This window comes from Bos taurus, chromosome 5 (assembly GCF_002263795.3).
Source record: "Bos taurus isolate L1 Dominette 01449 registration number 42190680 breed Hereford chromosome 5, ARS-UCD2.0, whole genome shotgun sequence".
Taxonomy (NCBI): Eukaryota; Metazoa; Chordata; class Mammalia; order Artiodactyla; family Bovidae; genus Bos; species Bos taurus.
The window spans coordinates 45,545,870-45,564,824 of NC_037332.1; the positions used below are offsets into that span (position 1 = coordinate 45,545,870).

The window sequence follows — 18,955 nt, forward strand, 5'->3', positions numbered from 1 at the left end:
TATTAGTAATTGGAGTTGTATGTATGTTTTGTGGGTACATATCGGGGTCCCCGGATTTTAGTTGCTCAAGGCAGAGTATGGCTCCTGGCAGTATTCTGTGTGGTGTTTTCATTGCTATAGGCTACATGACTGGGTAGACTTTAGGTGTGGTGGCCATGCAGAAGTCCCTGTTGCCTTATGTCTACCCACTCAGTGTGTTAATCCCACGCCTGCTGAAAGCATTTGGGGTTTTGATTCCCAATGTTCACACTCTTTTGTCTAAAAGAACTTTGAACAGTTGGCAACACTCTGCTTGGAAAAACAAAACCAAAACCAAGAAACCCTTAAGATATTGCACATCCAGTTCCAACATCCTTTAAGCTACTCCCAGTTAAAAACTCAAAGCCGGAACACTGGGACAACCCTGAGGGATGGGATGGGGAGGGGGTTGGGAGGGGGTTCACGATGGGGGACACATGTACACCCATGGCAGATTCATGTCAGTGTATGGCAAAAACTACTACAATATTGTAAGGTAATTAGTCTCCAATTAAAATAAAGTGATTAAAATAAAGTAATTAATTAATTAAAAAAGAAAAAACCCAATTCTTCCTTTTCCCAAACTCTTATAAAACTTCAGTAAATTCACTTTGCACTCCTGATCAACAGTCTTCTGGTAGGTCTTTGGGAGGAGTTCTCATCTCATTTCAGAGGGAGTGTCCTTAATTAGCAGAGGTGCTCCTATGGAAATGACATTTGGGCTCTCCAAAGAGATCCACTTACTTTTTAAAAAAATCTAATCTTGTTTTATTTCTTTTAAGTCACTTTTTAAAAATTGACCTTGTTCATAAGTTAGAATCATACTTGTTTTTTAATTTATACTTTATTGTGACCATACCACACAGCATGTGGGAATCTTGGTTCCCTGACCAGGGATCAAACCCATGCTCCCTGCTTGGGAAGCCCAGAGTCTTAACAACTACACCACCAGGGAAGTCCTGACCCACCTACTTTTTGAAACAGCGGAAAATACTCCCATGTGTTTGGATTTTTTATTTTATACTTTCTCTTTCCTCCTTTGATGCCCTGAATTCACTCTTGTGTTCTGATGCCTGTTTATTGATTCTTCCTAGTTTTGACGAATCTCTTACTCACAACCAGAGTTTTAGTGTTAACTTGCCCAGACTGAGGTTGGTGCCATTTGTTCTGGGCTTTGGTGACCTAGCGCTGCTTCTCAGTATATGATTCTGAGCTGTGTCCATGTCTTATCTCGGGGATGCTATGCAGAAGGAACCATACTTATCACCACGGGAAGAACTGGGACAGAGTAGAGGACAGAAGTCCACGGAGCGTCTACTTTAGTATGTGGGCCCATGGTTCTAAGCACTGTTCTTTGTACAGAGAGATGCTTGGTAAAAATTTGTTAATGGAATAAACGAAAAAACAAAGCAGTTATAGCAGCATCTCATAATGTGGGAAGGGAAGTACTATTCAGCTAATACTGAACATGCTGCTTCTTTACCTGAGGTGTCACAGTAGGTGCTGAGAATTCAGAGGTGGAAAGGTAAGGAATTTTCACTCTATTGGAAATTTAGAGTTAAAGGAAAAGTCTGGGTGGTTAGCTTGGACAGATGATAAAGAAAGAAAGAAAGAAAGAAAGTGAAGTCATTCAGTCATGTCCGATTCTGACCCCATTGACTATAGCCTGCCAGGTTCCTTCGTCCGTGGAATTTTCCAGGCAAGGATACTGGAGTGGGTTGCCATTTCCTTCTCCAGGGGATCTTCCCGACCCAGGGATAGAACCCGGGTCTCCTGCATTGTAGGCAGATGCTTTACTATCTGAGCCACCAGGGAAGCCCATGGACAAATGATAGAGAACTTATTAAATTAATAGGTTAATTAGGTAGGTTAATTAAGTAGGTCTTAATTCCAGGTCCTGGTTCAAAAAAAGTCTTGAATATGTTGGGAGAGTTACAATGTATGAGGTGGAAAAATTCTTGAAAACAATTGGACATTTTTTCTCTTGAGTCTTGATGGTGGGCTGCACAATGATGGCTTCTGGTGGGGTAGGGGTGGGCAGGTGAAGGATCTGGCAAAGGTCAAATGTTAAACCCATATGAGGTCATGAGCAGGTTTCTCAGGGCTGCTCATTCTACACTTTTTCTGGGATACTAGTTACAAAAGCAGATTTTTTTTTTTTTTTCCATATTTCAAAACAGTCACACAGCCTCCAGGAGATCAGGGTTTTTTACTGGCATGGCTTGGCTTTTAAAATAATGAAATCTGTTGTGAGACACATCTGAGGTTCTGAATTCTTTTTGGAAACAGGGCCCCAACCTTGCCAGTAAATATGAGCTTTTACTTAACGTCACAGTATGGTGTGGTCAGTGTTTTTTGATTATGAAGCAAGCTCTAAAAAATTAGAACTGAAGTGATCTTCCTCTTTCTAAACTGTAGGTTATCTTTCACGGCATCTCATTGGAGAGGCGACCTTGAGGGCTAAAGTAAGTAGGTTACCCTCCCGTCTAACCAGCACAAGAACTGTCTGGTTACTGTGAGCGACACGAGCTGAGTGGGGTGGAGGGAAATGTGGGTGAGTTGCATTTTGAGATGTGGGTTGCTCTTTGTCACTCTGTCTCTTGCCATTGCTAAGCACAAGCAATCATCCTTTGCCGAAAGGTGTTACCCAAGGGGAACCCTGTCCCAAGCTGTCGATACTCTCTATGTCAAGGCAGCAAGCCTCAGAGCAACGATTCCAGTAAGTATTAGGCTCTGCTTAGAAATGAAGACCTAAGGGACATATGAAATTCTGGATACATCTTATTTCTCTTTGTTTTATTGTAGGAAGATCGCATAAAAAATATACGATTATTAAAAAAGAAAACAAAAAAGCTATTTATGATAAGCCAGGGGTTGCTTTTCTTTCTCACATTTCTACTTGTTGCATGCTTTTCTCCTTGCATTTAAAATTTTTCCAGATGGTCATGAAGTAATAATCAGGGGGATATTTTAGTTTATTTTACAAAAGCTGCTCATGGTTTACCTTATGCAATTTTTTCCTATCTTATTTATAGAAAAACTGCAGATTCCAGGAACAACTTCTGTCCTTCTTCATGGAAGATGTTTTTGGTCAACTCCAATTACAAGTTTGCAAGGAAATGCACTTTGTGGAAGACTTTCATAGCCTCAGGCAGAAACTGAGCCGCTGTGTAAGTATGCACAGCAAATATGGCTTTGAGCCTAGACATCTACTTAGAAAATAGCATATTTTGTCTTCACCCCAAAGGGTGAGTAAAGGGATTTTCTAATTGTTGGCTTGTAGTCCAAATGGAGAATCCATCACCAGGGAAACAATATCAAATAATCCTGTGTAACTTGTCATCCACTATGTACTATTTCTTAAGGAATGACATGTAAAATAAGTTGAAGAGAGCTAAATGAACATGAGATGTGCCTCAGATCAACATTTAGTTTTTCAAATCAGTCTCTCTTTGTGCAAATCCCAACTAATTCATTCATTTAACAAATATTTCTGAAGCACCAATGATATGCCAAACACTTTTCTAGGATGTCATTGTTTTTCTTCTTTCCTTTATTTTTTCCTTTCTCTCTCTCTTTTTCCTCTTTCTCTGTTGCTCACTTTCTCTTACCTCTTCTCTTTCTCTCCCATATTGGTAAGTGCTTTTAGATAGACTTTTTCTTATTTATTTGTGTAAGTATAGAATTGTATCCTTTACAAGGCAAAGTCTCAATGAAAAGAAAATGATAAAAGAAGTGTGTCCTTCTTTGGTACCTAAATTATTTGACGCTGTGGTATGGTCACCATCACCCTAAGCAATAAAGTACTAATTAAGAAGGCAGAAGTGACAGTATTTCTAACACCCAAGATCAGTATAGAAAAACAAAACAAAGCAAAACAACCAAGCCAGGATCTGGGCAGTATTAGTTGGCTTGCCTCTGTGAGAAGTGTTGAGTCTTTTCTGTGGCGTGGATTTTGTTCTAAGTACGCCGTCTCCAGTCTCCTGTGGTTGTATTGGTAGGTGGTACAAAGTAGGGGGTAGTGAAGGTTATTACAGTCCTTGGGTCGCCAGAAGGTAATGAGCTTTCTATCCTTGGGCATCAGGGTCATGAAACTTAAACTCTGGGCTGTTGGTAGCAGATTTTCAGTTTTAAAATACCAGGACATCTTTTTCCTTGTGGTCCATGAAAGTACACAGTAATCCAAATTCCAGCCTACAGTGCAGAGAATTTTTATAAGGGTAAGCTAGTCAGTAGGGTAAAACATACAAATTTATGTTCCCTTTGGTTAGTTTGTGTTTAAGTTATATCCTCCTTTGGGACTTGGGTTGCATTCAGTTCAGTTCAGTTGCTCAGTTGTGTCCGACTCTTTGTGACCCCATGGACTGCAGCACACCAGTCTTCCCTGTCCATCACCAACCCCCGGAGCCTACTCAAACTCATGTCCATCATGTTGTTGATGCCATCCAGCCATCTCATCCTCTGTCATCCCCTTCTCCTCCCACCTTCAATCTTTCCCAGCATCAGGGGCTTTTTAAATGAGTCAACTCTTCGCATGAGGTGGCCAAAGTATTGGAGTTTCAGCTTCAGCATCAGTCCTTCCAATGAATATTCAGGACTGATTCCTTTAGGATGGACTGGTTTGATCTCCTTGCAGTCCAAGGAACTCTTAAGAATCTTCTCCAACACCACAGTTCAAAAGCATCAATTCTTTGGCACTCAGCTTTCTTTATAGTCCAACTCTCATATCCATACTTGACTACTGGAAAAACCATAGCTTTGACTAGACAGACCTTTGTTGGCAAAGTAATGTCTCTGCTTTTTAATATGCTGTCTAGTTTGGTAATAGCTTTTCTTCCAAGGAGCAAGCATCTTTTAATTTCATGGCTGCAGTCACCATCTGCAATGATTTCGGAGCCCCCCAAAATAAAGTCAGCCACTGTTTCCATTGTTTCCCCATCTATTTGGCATGAAATGATGGGACCAGATGCCATGATCTTAGTTTTCTGAATGATGAATTTAAGCCAACTTTTTGACTCTCCTCTTTCACTTTCATTAAGAGGCTCTTTAGTTCTTCACTTTCTGCCATAAGGGTGGTGTCATCTGCGTATCTGAGGTTATTGATATTTCTCCCAGCAGTCTTGATTTCAGCTTGTGCTTCATCCAACCTGTCATTTCGCATGATGTACTCTGCATATAAGTTAAATAAGCTGCATTGTTTCCCCAAAACTCTAATATTCCATTAAAATAATAAGGTACAGGTGAAGTTGCTCAGTCGTGTCCGACTCTTTGCGACCCCACGGACTGTGGCCTACCAGGCTCTTCCATCCGTGGGATTTTCCAGGCAAGAGTACTGGAGTGGGTTGCCATTTCCTTCTCCAGAGGATCTTCCCGACCCAGGGATCGAACCTGGGTCTCCCGCATTGTAGCCAGACGCTTTACCGTCTGAGCCACCACGAAACACAGAGCCATCCAATTTAATGTAGTATTATTGTAAATGAAGTTTGTTAATGATGCTGAGGTACTAGAAATCCTTGTTTGATACAGTACAGTATATCTGGACACCTGGAACTCCCAAAAGCCACGTTTGCTTTCACCATTGATTTTATTTCTTCAGCTCATATAGCTAGAGACCACATAATAGTTATAACCTAAACCGAGCAATATTTCAGACCAAAAACTTAGAAACCATAGAGCTATCTAGGAACTCTGATTTTCCTTGACTTGTTGTGGAAGAAGTCATTTCCTAAAGGGACCTTAATTTGTCAAGAGCTTTTCTTGAGAGACTGCAGGATGGGAGTAGGCCGTCCTTCTCAGGCTGATCGTGGAGGCTTTCCAAGGCGGCTGGCTCCCCCTTGTGGCCAAATACGAGCACATCACCTAGCCAATCCTGCTTTTGCTGCTGCCGCTAAGTCGCTTCAGTCATATCCGACTCTGTGCGACCCCATAGACGGCAGCCCACCAGGCTCCCCCATCCCTGGGATTCTCTAGGCAAGAATACTGGAGTTGGTTGCCATCTCCTTCTCCAATGCATGAATGTAAAAAGTCAAAGTGAAGTCGCTCAGTCGTGTCCGACTCTTGGGAACCCTATTGACTGCAGCCTACCAGGCTCCTCCGTCCATGGGATTTTCCAGGCAAGAGTACTGGAGTGGGGTGCCATTGCCTTCTCCATCCTGAGGGCCACCTAATTCTGGTCTTTCCTTCTAATCTCCCCTCCCAATACAACCCTTATTAGCTTTGGTTCATTTGGCTCATATGTGCTGGAGTAAACAAACCGCCTCCGTGAAACTCTAAAAAAGAAAGTCGAAAGATTAAGCTGAGCTTTAGAAAGTCGCCTCAGATATTGATTTAGGGAAATAAGTTTAATTTTAATAACAGACTTGCATTTAGTTTTTCTGGCCATCACCAATTTTTCTTTTTGGCTACAGAAGCAAGTATGTGTAATATAAATCAACTGGGCATTTGCCTCTCTATGTGGAATTCTGAATCAGTGGATGGGGCAGAGTTTAGGAGGGAGAAGTTATAAAATGCGATAGGTGACATTTATTTACATGTGATATTTTCTTTTCTTCTTTTTTGAACATTTGCTTTAATTTTGGGAAGATAGGCGTGGGGGCAGCTTTCCTAAGCAGAGCAGCTGTGCCCTCCACCAGATGTGTGATTGTCACTTTGCTTCTTTTTTCCCCCTTCCTTCCAGGGACCTCAGGCTATCATTAATTCTTGAATATGCCAATGAATCAAAGCTTTGCAAGTTGCAGAAACTTTTCTCCCCCTTCTATGTGGCTCTGCTGGTTGCTTTAAAGCTCTCCTCTCTCTCTTACTGAATCTTGGGCAGACTTTCGAGGAATTGATTCTGAGACTAAATCCATGTCTTGGTCTGTAGAATCTGGAGTTAGAAAAAGAAAACCAGAAATAGCATTTATTATCCACTCCAGTCATCTCTTTTTTTATTGGATGCAGACATTCCTAGGTGTGGTGATTCTGACTGAAGAATGAATCTCTGGAAATATCTGTATAATATCCCTTATAGGAATCCAAAAAGAAATTATACAAATAAGCTTATTTTACAAAACAGAAACAGACTCACAGAGAGGGGAAAGAGTCAAGGGAAGGGAGGGATAGTTAGGGAGTTTGGGATCGTCATGTACACACTGCTATATTTAAAATGGAAAACCAAAAAGGCTGCAGCAATTTACATTCTCACAAACATTGTAGAAGGATTCCTTTTTCTCCACATCCTCTCCAGCACTTAGTATTTGTAGACTTTTTGATGATGGTCATCTGACCAGTGTGAGGTGATACCTCATTATAGTTTTGATTTGCATGTCACTAATGATTAGTGATATTGAGCATCTTTGCACGTGCCTGTTGGCCACCTGTATGTCTGCAGGGGTGAGACTCCAGGCAAAATAAACAATGAAAAGAGCACTGCAATAATGTGCTTGGACCAAAGTGTGCACACTAGTGTCATAAGGCAGGACAAGGAAAGTCTGAGGAAGAGAGCAAGCAGCCTGGGATGAAAGTGGAAGTGTCTGGCTCTTTGACCCCATGTACTGTAGTCCGCCAGGCGCCTCTGTCCGTGGAATTCTCCAGGCAAGAATACTGGAGTGGGTAGCCATTCCCTTCTGCAGGGATCAAACCCAGGTCTCCTGCATTGCAGGCAGATTCTTTATCATCTGAGCCGTTAGGGAAGCCCAGACTGGGATGCGGAGAAGGTAATGGCACCCCACTCCAGTACTCTTGCCTGGAAAATCCCATGGACGGAGGAGCCTGGTAGGCTGCAGTCCATGGGGTCGCTAAGAGTCGGACACGACTAAGCGACTTCACTTTGACTTTTCACTTTCATGCATTGGAGAAGGAAATGGCAACCCATTCCAGTGTTCTTGCCTGGAGAATCCCAGGGACAGAGGAGCCGTCTATGGGGTCGCACAGAGTCGGACACGGCTGAAGCGACTTAGCTGCAGTAGCAGCAGCAGGATTTAAACTAAATGGTTTTACAGATGATCCCTAACTTACAATGGTGTGATTTTTGACTTTATAGAGGTACAAAAGGTATGTGTTTCCAGTTTTCCTGGGCTAGTGATTCCTGGCACAGTACTCTCTCTTGATATTGGACAGCAGCGGCAGCCCCAGCTCCCGGTCAGCCATGAGATCATGAGGGTCAACAACCAACTCACTCACCACCGCTCTGTACCCAGACGACGATGCTGTTTTTCACTTTCATTACAGTATTGAATAAATTCTATGAGATATTCAACATTTCATCATGAAATAGGCTTGTGTTCGATGATTTTTCTCCATTGTAGGCCAATGTAAGTGTTCTGAACACGTTTAAGCTAGGCTAGACTAAGCTACGATGCTTGGAAAGTTAGGTATACTATGCATATTTTTAAGTCTTTATTGAATTTGTTACAACCTTGTTTCTGTTTTATGTCTCAGTTTTTTGACCTTGAAGCATGTGCGATATTAGCTCCCTGACCAGAGATTGAACCCATACTCCGCATGTTGAAAGATAAAGTCTTAACCACTGGACTGCTAGGGGAGTCCCTTAAATGCATTTTTGACTTAAGATATTTTCAACTAACAATAGGTTTACCAGGACTTGAGACAATTATAAAATGAGGAAAATCTATATATGTGTCATATTCTTCAAAGTCTGACTTCTTCTACCCAGTATAATTACTTTGAGATTCATTCATGTTATTGAATGTATCAATTACTTCTCCCTTTTTCATTGCCAATTAGCATTGCACTGTAATGATATACCACACTTTATCTATTCATCTATTGATGGCTATTTATTTTTTCCAGTTTTTCATTATCACAGATAAAGCTGCTAAGAATATTTATATACTTCCCCAATGGCTCAGTCAGTAAAGGGGGTTCAATCCCTGGGTGGGAAAGATCCCCTCGAGAAGGAAATGGCAATTCACTCCAGTAATCTTGCCTGGAGAAATGCCAGGCAAGTCTTTGTTTGGAGAGAGATTCGCACTTCTGCTGAGTAAACACTTGAGAGGTAGGAGTGGTAACCACCTAGGCTGGATCATAGGTTAGGTGTGTGTTTAATTATGCAATAGACAGCCAAGCTGTTTCCTAGAGTGGCTGGAGCTAAAATTGTTCAAAATCCTTGTTCTCATTTTTATGGTTAATGGCAGTGTTCTTCTGTGTTTTATTGTGAAGTGAAGTGAAGTGAAGTTGCTCAGTCGTGTCCGACTGTTTGTGACTCCATGGACTGTATGTAGCCCACCAGGCTCCTCCGTGCATGGGATTTTCCAGGCAAGAGTACTGGAGCAGGTTGCCATTTCCTTCTCCAGAGGATCTTCCTGACCCAGGGATTGAACACAGGTCTCCCGCATTGTAGGCAGACGCTTTAACCTCTGAGCCACCAGGGGAATTGTGTTTTATTGCGGATAGTTTCTATTGCTATATCTTCAAGTTTACAAAATTTACAAATCTTTTAGTCTGTAATATCTAACCTACTTTAGTCCCATTTGTTACTAGAAGTCTGAATTTGTTCAATATTTTCCCTTTCCTACTTCACATGATCCATCTTTCCTTTAGCTTCTAGAATGTACTATATGACCTCTATTTCTGTTATCAGTCTATGATAATTATTGTTTAGATCTATTAATTCATAAAACATTGCAAAATAATGCTTTTAAAATTCTATTCCTTCATTTATAAATAGGGATAATTATGTAAAGAAATCTCCCCCTAACTAATTGTTTGGCTGTCCTGAGGACCTTATCATATAAGAAGGTCAGAATAAACATGTAATTCTGGTTCTTACCTGTTTTAAATATTGTGATTTTCTAGATAGTGTGCAATTTTATTTACTGTCAACTGTTTATGCAAATATATGAGATATTTTTAAAAGTTACCAAATGATGACATATTTTTAATTAAAACCTGTCATTTCATTTGCTCCAATAATTTAATCTGTACTGTTAAAAAGAAACATGTAATTCTTTTTCTTTATTTATCAGTTTTCAATATAAGGATTGATTTTCTAATACTCTTTCAAGGTGATCAATGAGTTGTTATTTTCTCTTAGCTTCATTATTACCTCCTGGACAAAAATTTTTTTTCATTTTTGAGAAGTCTTTCTGGTTCTTTAAAGTTTAGGGTTTCTCTATAAATCCACCGAGACTGGCATCTTCTTGAGCCATTCTTAAGACACGACACTACAACAGTTTTCATGACAGACTCCAATGTCTGGAATCCCAGCAGCACTACATTTGAATGTCATCTTATTGTTTCTGAGAACATTCTAGGTATTTTGCAGCACCTAGTAAAATATTATACATTTAATAAGTCTGATTAATAATTCAGGTGGCATAATTGTTTAAAGAAAAAAAGCAAAGGATAACACAAATATCTTTATTTTTAATCTTTGTTTTTAATCTTTGTTAGCCCTGAAAAGTGAAAGTGAAAGTTGAAGTCTCTCAGTTGTGTCCGACTCTTTTCGATCCCATGGTATTTGTCTAAATGATATTTGGAAAGTGCCTCTTTGTAAAAAGATGTTTTAAAGATTCTTATAGAAAAACTCTCAGACTTGAAAGTTGCTTAGTTGAATTCATAGGATAATTTGCCTAATTGCTAGTTCTCAAAGTTGAAACTGGAAAAAAAGTACATTAGTTTCAAGATTTCATCATCTACTTTAATTAATATTTTGAGAGTCTAAATAATAATTGGTAATTAGAGAGCTCTGTTTCTTTACATTAATTGTATGTGATTAATTTTTAAGTTTGGTAAGTCTTGTTAAATAGAATATTTGTATCTCTAATTCTTGTAGAAAGTTTGAAAAGTAATTTGTATCATCAGCTGCAACTAGCTTATCAAGTTGTGAAGCATTTCCAATTATTTATGTTTGCAATTTTGAATATTTTAAAAATAATAATTGGCTGAACTGATAAAAACTGAAGCAGGAAGTAAGACTAATCCTGGTTTATTCTTTCATTGACTATAAAGTCCTAAACTTGTCTTTAACAATACCAATAATCTCATCATGTGGTTTTTGGAAGAATTAAATAAGATACTATGTCAAAGTGCCTAATACGTAGTAGTTCTGTAAAATTGTTCATATCTTTCTTTACTGTTTTCCATACTTAGAACACTAATTTTCTTTCAATTGCATTTTCTCAACAATTTCCAAAGGAGAGATTCTCTTAAACAATCAAATACCTTTTTAGTGCCTAAAGTTAGTGTTTTACTTATAGTGTTACTTTAAGTGAAAGATAAAGAGATCATTTATAAGTCATCAGTTTTAACTTTTCTAAATATATTTTCTAATTATATTATAGAACTTATTTTCTGTCAAAGTTATTCCTTAGTTGTGCTGTGCTAAGTCCATTAAATCGTATACGACTCTGTGCGACCCTATAGACTGTAGCCCGCCAGGCTCCTCTGTCCATGGGATTCTCCAGGCAAGAACACTGAAGTGGGTTGTCATGCCCTCCTCCAGGGGATCTTCCCAACCCAGGGATTGAACCCGCATCTCTTACGGTCTCCTGTGTTGGCAGGCGGGTTCCTTAACACTAGCGCCACCTGGGAAGCCTCATAAAAGACTATAGTACATGCTCCTAGAGGACTATAGTATAGTAAAACTCTTTTTGTAGGAAGAATTTGAGGTCATTATTTGTAACAGTACAGGGTGAGAGACTATGACATGTACAGCTGTCCACTCCCTGGCCAAGCTATTTCATTTCCTCAGAGTTATCAGCGAAGAGGGATTATTCATTTTTGTTTTAGTGTATATAATACACAATACATATTTTCATGATTTTTCAAACACGTTGTGGATATTGGGGATTCAGATTTAAGGATTACATTTATTTTTTCATCAAATTGTTTTAAACAGAGCTCACTAATGCCCAGTATATACTTCAGACTACTATTAATATTAAACCAGTGGGCTTTGTGAACTCCAAAGCTCTAAGCTGATGCTTGCATTTCATTCATTGATTCATTCATTAAACAAGCCCTGAGTATCTAGTGTTGCTGAACACTATTCCAGATGCTGGAAATTCACCAAAAATTGATAGATAATATCTCTTTCTGTACAGAACTCTTTTGAGAATGCTCTCAGTCAGTTCCAGCAACTCTCAGATTTTGATAGGTGCCATGAAGGGAGCAAACAAGAGGATGCTGAGGGTTGGAGGCTGGGGGCCATATCACAGGTAACAATCTGAGACCAGAAGGGTATCTGAATTATCACTGCTGGACTTCCGTGGTCCAGTGCTTAAAACTCCGCAGTGCCAATGCAGGGAGCACAGGTTCGATCCCTGGTTAGGGAACTAGGATCCCACGTGCTGCCAGGGATTCAGGTTCAAGGATTACATCTATTTTTTCCACATGTGGGCCATCCCACATGTGGCCCCCAAAATAATAACAATAATAACAAATTAAATAAATAAATAATCTCTGTTCTCTCCAACCTTCGAGCATCGGGCTTCCTCTGCCTACTCATCCATTCTTTCTGTTTCTTCCACTCCATTTTAGTCACCCTTCAAGATGCAACTCTTGTTTTTTCCTTCTGGAAGCCTTCTGGGATCCCTCAGTTGGATGGCCTCTGATGTGTCCCCAGAACGGGTTTTTGTTTTTAAATCACAGTATTCATCATGTAGTATTGTGATTTTCCTTCGCTGTCTCTGACAGTTATGAGCCATTGCTTGTGCCCCAAGGCGGTTTTCAGCATTTAGGGGCACTTTTATAAATTAAGTAAAATCAATGCTATGTGGTCAGACACACGATTATATGCCTAGCGTATAGTAAGTATGCAGTAAATATCCATTGACTTAATGGTGAATGATTAGGCTGTTGCCTTGTGTTTGCTATTCTGTGACTATCACACACACATTATTTTTTTGTTTTTGAGCCAATCCCTGGTTATTCCAGCCCTACTAATACATTGCCTCTTGTCCAGATCATGACTGCTTTGCCTGAGTCTGTCAAATCATGCAGCCATTCTTAGAACAAAACTGCTGCCCTTTGGTTTTGCATGCTGTTTTCTGCAAATGGAACTATACCTTGAAATATAAGATAAAGGGAATCATTGTTTTGTAAATTCCTCCTTCCAAGCAAAGAAATCTGAATTAGCAGTGAAATCAGGCTATCCTACTGGGTCTATAGGCATATTTATAACAGTGAGGAAAATGAAAACCTCTTGCATTTACTAGGGGTCATTTATAGTAAATGGATCTCAAGGCACCAGAATGAATCCCATAAACCTACAGAGCTCTAGAGGAAACACTGCCGCTATTAAGTGATGGGTTTTTATTTTTTGCCAAACCTTGTTTTTCTCCTCTTCTACTCTCTTTGTTCTTCTTAGGGTAGCATGTGCCTTAGATGGAATGAAGTCAGAAACCTTTCTTGTAATTCCTGCCTTATTTATGGGAGGCCCTGTAGGCCCAAGCTGTCTGGGGAGAGGGCCTCATCATTAAGGAATGCCTTGCTGCTGCTACTGCTGCTAAGTCGCTTCTGTCCTACTGCCCGACTCTAGCGACCCCACAGACAGTAGCCCACCAGGCTTCCCCGTCCCTGGGATTCTCCAGGCAAGAACACTGGAGTGGGTTGCCATTTCCTTCTCCAATGCATGAAAGTGAAAAGTGAAAGTGAAGTTGCTCAGTCGTGTCTGACTCTAGCGACCCCATGGACTGCAGCCTACCAGGCTCCTCCGTCCATGGGATTTTCTAGGCAAAAGTACTGGAGTGGGGTGCCATTGCCTTCTCTGAAGGAATGCCTTAATGACATTTAATTTCTGTAATGTCCAGAATTTGGTTGGCTTCTTTGGTCTCACATTTTCAGTGTTAAATCTTTTTTTTTTTTTTTAATATTTATTTATTTTTGGCTGTGCTGAGTCTTCATTACAGCACGGGTTTTTCTCTAGTTGTGGCCAGTGGGGGCTACTCTCTAGTTGCAGAGCACAGGTTTTTCATTGCAGTGGCTTCTCTTGTTGCAGAGCAAGGGCTGTAGGGTGTGCATGCTTCAGTGGTTGTGGTTCCTGGGCTCTAGAGCACAGGGCCCAGTAGTTGTGGTTCCCAGGATCTAGAGCACAGGGCTCAGTAGTTATGGCTCATGGGCTTAGTTGCTCTGTGGCATGTGGATCTTCCTGGATGAGAGATCAAACCCTTGTTTCCTGCATTGGCAGGTGGATTCTAGCGTTAAAATTTTAAATCCGGACACAGGCATATTTGATATTGTGCCCTATGACTTGCTTATTCAGTTCCTTGTGACTGTTCTTTGCATCTAAGAACTTTGGATATATTGGAATTGGCAAGTATTGATTATCCTCATGAACTCCTCTCTTCCAGTTGCAATGTTTGGGCCAACTACATTTATACTAGATAATTTCTGACTGGACAGATTTAGCATCTAGCCAAATTCTCCATTTAAAAAGTGATAGGCAGTCTTCTCTATAATAATTATTTCCAGAACTACTCTCCTGGCTGGAACTAGACACGGTATTTCTAGAATTTACTTTTGCAGTTCCAATCTGGAAAACAAATGAACAAAGGGAGCAAAACACACACACACAAATAGACACACACAGAGTTTTTCGTCTTTTGTTTGTTATCACACTGTGCATTTTCAGGTTGAAGTCTCTCTGTCTCTGTGTGTCTTTCTCTGTCAATTAGCTTAGGCTTTTAGAGGCATTCCCAGTATTTCCCCTAGGATAATACAGAGTAGAGATCTTTGACGGAGAAGGCAATGGCACCCCACTCCAGTACTCTTGCATGGAAAATCCCATGGGTGGAGGAGCCTGGTGGGCTGCAGTCCATGGGATCGCTAAGAGTCAGATAAAACTGAGCGACTTCCGTTTCACTTTTCACTTTCATGCATTGGAGAAGGAAATGGCAACCCACTCCAGTGTTCTTGCCTGGAGAATCCCAGGGAGCCTGGTGGGCTGCCATCTCTGGGGTCACACAGAGTCAGACACGTCTGAAGTGACTTAGCAGCAGCAGAAATCTTTGAACTAATCTTTCTTTGGAACTGGATATTTAAGATTTTCAACAGGAGAATGGCTTGGCTGGAATATCTTTTCCAAGTTATGCAGGTTTTTTAATATAAAAAATAGTATAGTAGTGCATATATAGTGTAGAAATAGTGTAATATAGTAGCTTTTAAATACATACTCTGGAGTCAAAATACCTGGGTTTGGATCTCAGCTCTTCCACTTATTAATACTATGTGAACATTGACAGAATGTTAACTTCAATGCTTGGTTTTTCTAACCTGTAAAATGAGAGTGATAATAGTACCTACCTCATAAGGTTGTTTTGACGACTGAATGAGTTAATATAACCAAAGCCTTCATATTAGTGCCTGACACAGAATGCTAACAAAATGCTAATAAAACTATTATTTTTATCTAACAATCTTCACATGGAGGGAAATTGGGATAAAGAAGAACTGCTGGATTTTTATCTTCTATTATTGATCTTGTATTTGTTGATTTTCCCATCTATCACTATCTATTTGCTACCTCTGTTTTGCTCATTATTATGAGTCTGGCACATGATCTGACAATTAGTAGGCACTTCATGAATGCTTGTTTAACGAAGGAATGAATTCTTTCTGACTGTATACTCTGATTCTGGCTACCACTGCCCTGGATCGGTTCCACATTGTCTTGGCCTCACAGGATCTGGTGTGGGAGGAAACATCCTCTAAATTGATGGCTCTTATCACAGGGAGGTTCAGCTCTTGTGCTTGTGAGTCCTGCAGATGGAACCTTCACATTCTGTGTGCAGCTCTTCCATGCCTCATCACAAAAGCCTCTTTCACAGGAAGAATTTCTACCTTCCTATGCAAGGTCTTCCCTATGGGACTCTGTGGGAGAAAACAGATGAGGAAAGGAAGATGGAGAATTTCTTCCCCATGACTCCTAAGTGATTCTCGTGCTCATATTTGAAAACTCACCTCCTCAAAGGAGACCAGCATTTCCCAATCTCTCCACCCCAAGTCAGGCTACAAGCTGTCTTCTCAAGACACTAGCTTACTCTTCTTCATAATTTAGAAACTAATATTCATTTCCTGGTGCTTTCTCCTGGGAATCAACATCAATATTTAAAACAGCCAGGGCGATTTTTCAAAAAGTAAAATTTTTTTCTCATCATTCCCACATCTCTTGTGTTTCTAGCATCTCTCTTGCTCCAGCCATGGTTTCTTTAGGTTTCTGGAAGGCATAGTCTTTCTCGCCTCAGGACATTTGTACACCTTTCACTCAGGTTCCCTGAATTATTCCACCTGTGTATCCTTTCCAAATCCCTCTTTTCTTTCTTCACTTCCCCACATACCTGCTGCCTCCCCCCTTTTCAGACCTTAATTTAAGTGTCATTCCCCAAAAGAACCTTCTCTGACCATCCACTTGAAAGAGGGTCATTTCTGTAAATCCCTATCATACAGTCATGCATTACAAACACAGCTTTAGTTGCGGTTTGTAAATTTTCATTTTTCTTTTTTTTTTTTTTTTAAATATATCATTATTCTCCCTCATGAAACTGTAAACTCTGTTAGGACAGAGGACAAGTATTATTTATTTGCCAGCGTATTTCATGCCCACAATGTGCTCAAAAATTGTTGGTTGAGTGGGTGGAAGAGTGAATACTAGTCCTTCTTGAGCAATATTTCTGTATTTACTGCTAATTTCTTAGATTTCCTGTGCTTCATCAGCTAGAGAGATGAAATCCATTACTAGGATGAAAAGAACATTTTATGAGGTTAGTATACCAAATTCATGTCTTTGAGTACTTTTTTTAAAGATATGAAATATTTCTGCTTCTAATATTTCTACTTTATCTGCAGATTGGAAAGAAAGGAATCTACAAAGCCATAAGTGAACTGGATATTCTTCTTTCGTGGATTAAACAATTCTTGGAAAGTATTAAGTAATTCAAGGATCCAAGTAGATTGATTTGATTATTATTTTGAAATATAATAAGCACAGCCAGAGATCAATTTACAGCAGTGTATTTCCTTTTAAATATTTTGTACATAGTACTAACAGCAAGTTACGACTAGAGGAATTTAATGCAATAGCATTTTGGAGATAAGTTTATTATCTTATCTTATTAATTATTATTAATATGCACATTTTCTGTATTTTCAAAGAATGCTTTCATCTTGAATATGTTTTCTCATTCCCAAGTGCACTGTATGAGTTTAATCTAAAAGTGTATAACCAGAATTAAATCATGTAATATTTGCTCAAAGAAAATGACAGATTTCTGGGATACAATATAGTGAGACTTACATAGATGCCATGTATATAATTATTGTCTACTTAAGGAGTAAGCATAGCATAGCGTAGGGCTTGATGATAATTAATTATGCCCAGTGTGAACTTAGCCCCTAGCAGATTTTGATTTTAATGAAATAAGTTGTGTTTCTTTGTCCTGGATGTCCTTTCTAAGACAGTATGCTAGAATTTCATTCAGTATAATGGGTAACTATCAGATCAGATCAAATGGTTGCACATGTAAACTAACTGCTTGGAATGGTTTACTAGATACACTTTTAACAGGTAACTCAAAGCTACATAGACTACAAGGAACTAATTGGAAATGATGCTAAAGCTTGATTATGTTCCTTCAAGGTGCCATGTAATTAAGAATGTTATTAAAGGCCAAATAGAAGTCTGAATGCAGTTCAGATTCTACCACAGGAAACTTGCCATACTATCTAAAAACCTTACCCATACAGCAGCCCTTCAGTTGAATGAGTCATACAGCCTGAGTATTGTTTTGCATCAAACAATACTGCTTCAGCATAGTAATCATGGGCAGTTTCAGAGAGCAATTTGTGTGATGGCTAATTCACTTTCACAAAGCATCCATTCTGTCTCTGCTGCACACAGACCACTCCAGGACTTGGTGTTTTGTGATAGGAATAGACAGGTGTCTTGAAGGCCTTTTTGGTTTTCATCCTTGGCATCTCTTCTCTTGTTTTCCCACCATCCAGTCTTTTCAATCACATAGTCATTTATCTATCCACTGGGGACTCCCTTCTCTTTCATATTCCAAAATTATCCCTTTGTTTCTTGCCCCTTCTCCTTTCTGTCTTCCCCATCAACGCCCTCTGGCCCTATGTCTTATCCCACTGGGGACCTCATTATTAGACAAGTCCACAGGCAGGGAAAGGTGTGGTGAGTGGAGGGGTTTGGGGGTGGGGAGCCTGGGGTACTCTGCTTTCATTTCGTGCTGTTGACTTAGGGCTTCCCAGGGCAGGCTTTGAGGCCATCAGTAATGCGGCAGCCTTCCTTGTTGAGAAATATTTGGAAGAGCTGGCATCTTGGGGGTCAGGAATCTTTCCCCTGGCTTTCCCATGGACCCAAGAGCAAGTGGTGAACCGTCCATGGCCTCTCATTGCCTCACTTTCAGGGCCTCAGTGTTTTCCAGGAACGGGCACCCTCAGAGCTGAATTTGTGCTGTGCTTCCACAGAGCTGGGAGCTGCCCATCTTGGTTACCATTCTTAGGCTGTTTCATTACTTTGGAACTCCAGGTATTAGAGGGGACGTGACATAGTCACATTTGCCAATCGGACAACTTTAGGTCCTTTGGGATAAAATTTCACCTATGTTCTAATACTTTGGAGTAATTGAATTCAAAGTTGTTTTTAAATTACTTTTAATTGGAGGATAATTGCTTTACAATGTCATGTCAGTTTCTGCTGTACAACGACGTGAATCAGCCACAAGTAGACATATGTCCCTTCCCTGCTGATGAATTTGATGTTTTTGTTTCTTGAATTCTTTGGTTTGCCTAGAACAGTTAAAAAGCTGCTAAATTCAGAAGCACTGTAGGATTTTAAACATCATCCCTGAACAAGAAAGCAATATCCTTGTGCTGGTGTCTAATCACAAACTTTTTTTCAAATACCAAAGGGAAAAGCATGTTTTTAGTGTGTTTGAATAAAGACTAGTATTTTGAAAAGGCAGTTAAGCAGAGAGGAGCTGGT

General features: G+C 39.9%; 1 protein-coding gene across 2 annotated transcripts; it reads left to right on the forward strand.

The window, feature by feature from the left end:
* Positions 1 to 2,500: 2,500 nt before the first annotated feature.
* IL26 (interleukin 26) lies at positions 2,501 to 18,068 on the forward strand. 2 transcript variants are annotated; one of them, XM_024992302.2, is made up of 5 exons: positions 2,501 to 2,737; positions 2,824 to 2,879; positions 3,053 to 3,188; positions 16,653 to 16,718; positions 16,804 to 18,068. In XM_024992302.2, exons 1-5 carry the CDS (start codon positions 2,567 to 2,569, stop codon positions 16,888 to 16,890), a joined length of 516 nt encoding a protein of 171 aa, XP_024848070.1. In that variant the 5' UTR covers positions 2,501 to 2,566; the 3' UTR covers positions 16,891 to 18,068. The 2 variants fall into 2 exon arrangements, with proteins under 2 accessions (XP_024848070.1, NP_001192353.1); NM_001205424.1 differs by having other exon boundaries at positions 2,567 to 2,737; positions 2,824 to 2,880; positions 3,054 to 3,188; positions 16,804 to 17,207.
* The last annotated feature ends 887 nt before the right edge of the window (positions 18,069 to 18,955 follow it).

Coding starts and splice junctions, on each gene's coding strand:
- IL26 (XM_024992302.2), top strand. CDS start 2,567: ATGTGGGTGAGTTGCATTTTGAGATGTGGGTTGCTCTTTGTCACTCTG. Junction 2,880..3,052: donor AAAACAAAAAAGCTATTTAT/GATAAGCCAGGG, acceptor ATCTTATTTATA/GAAAAACTGCAGATTCCAGG. Junction 3,189..16,652: donor GGCAGAAACTGAGCCGCTGT/GTAAGTATGCAC, acceptor CTAATTTCTTAG/ATTTCCTGTGCTTCATCAGC.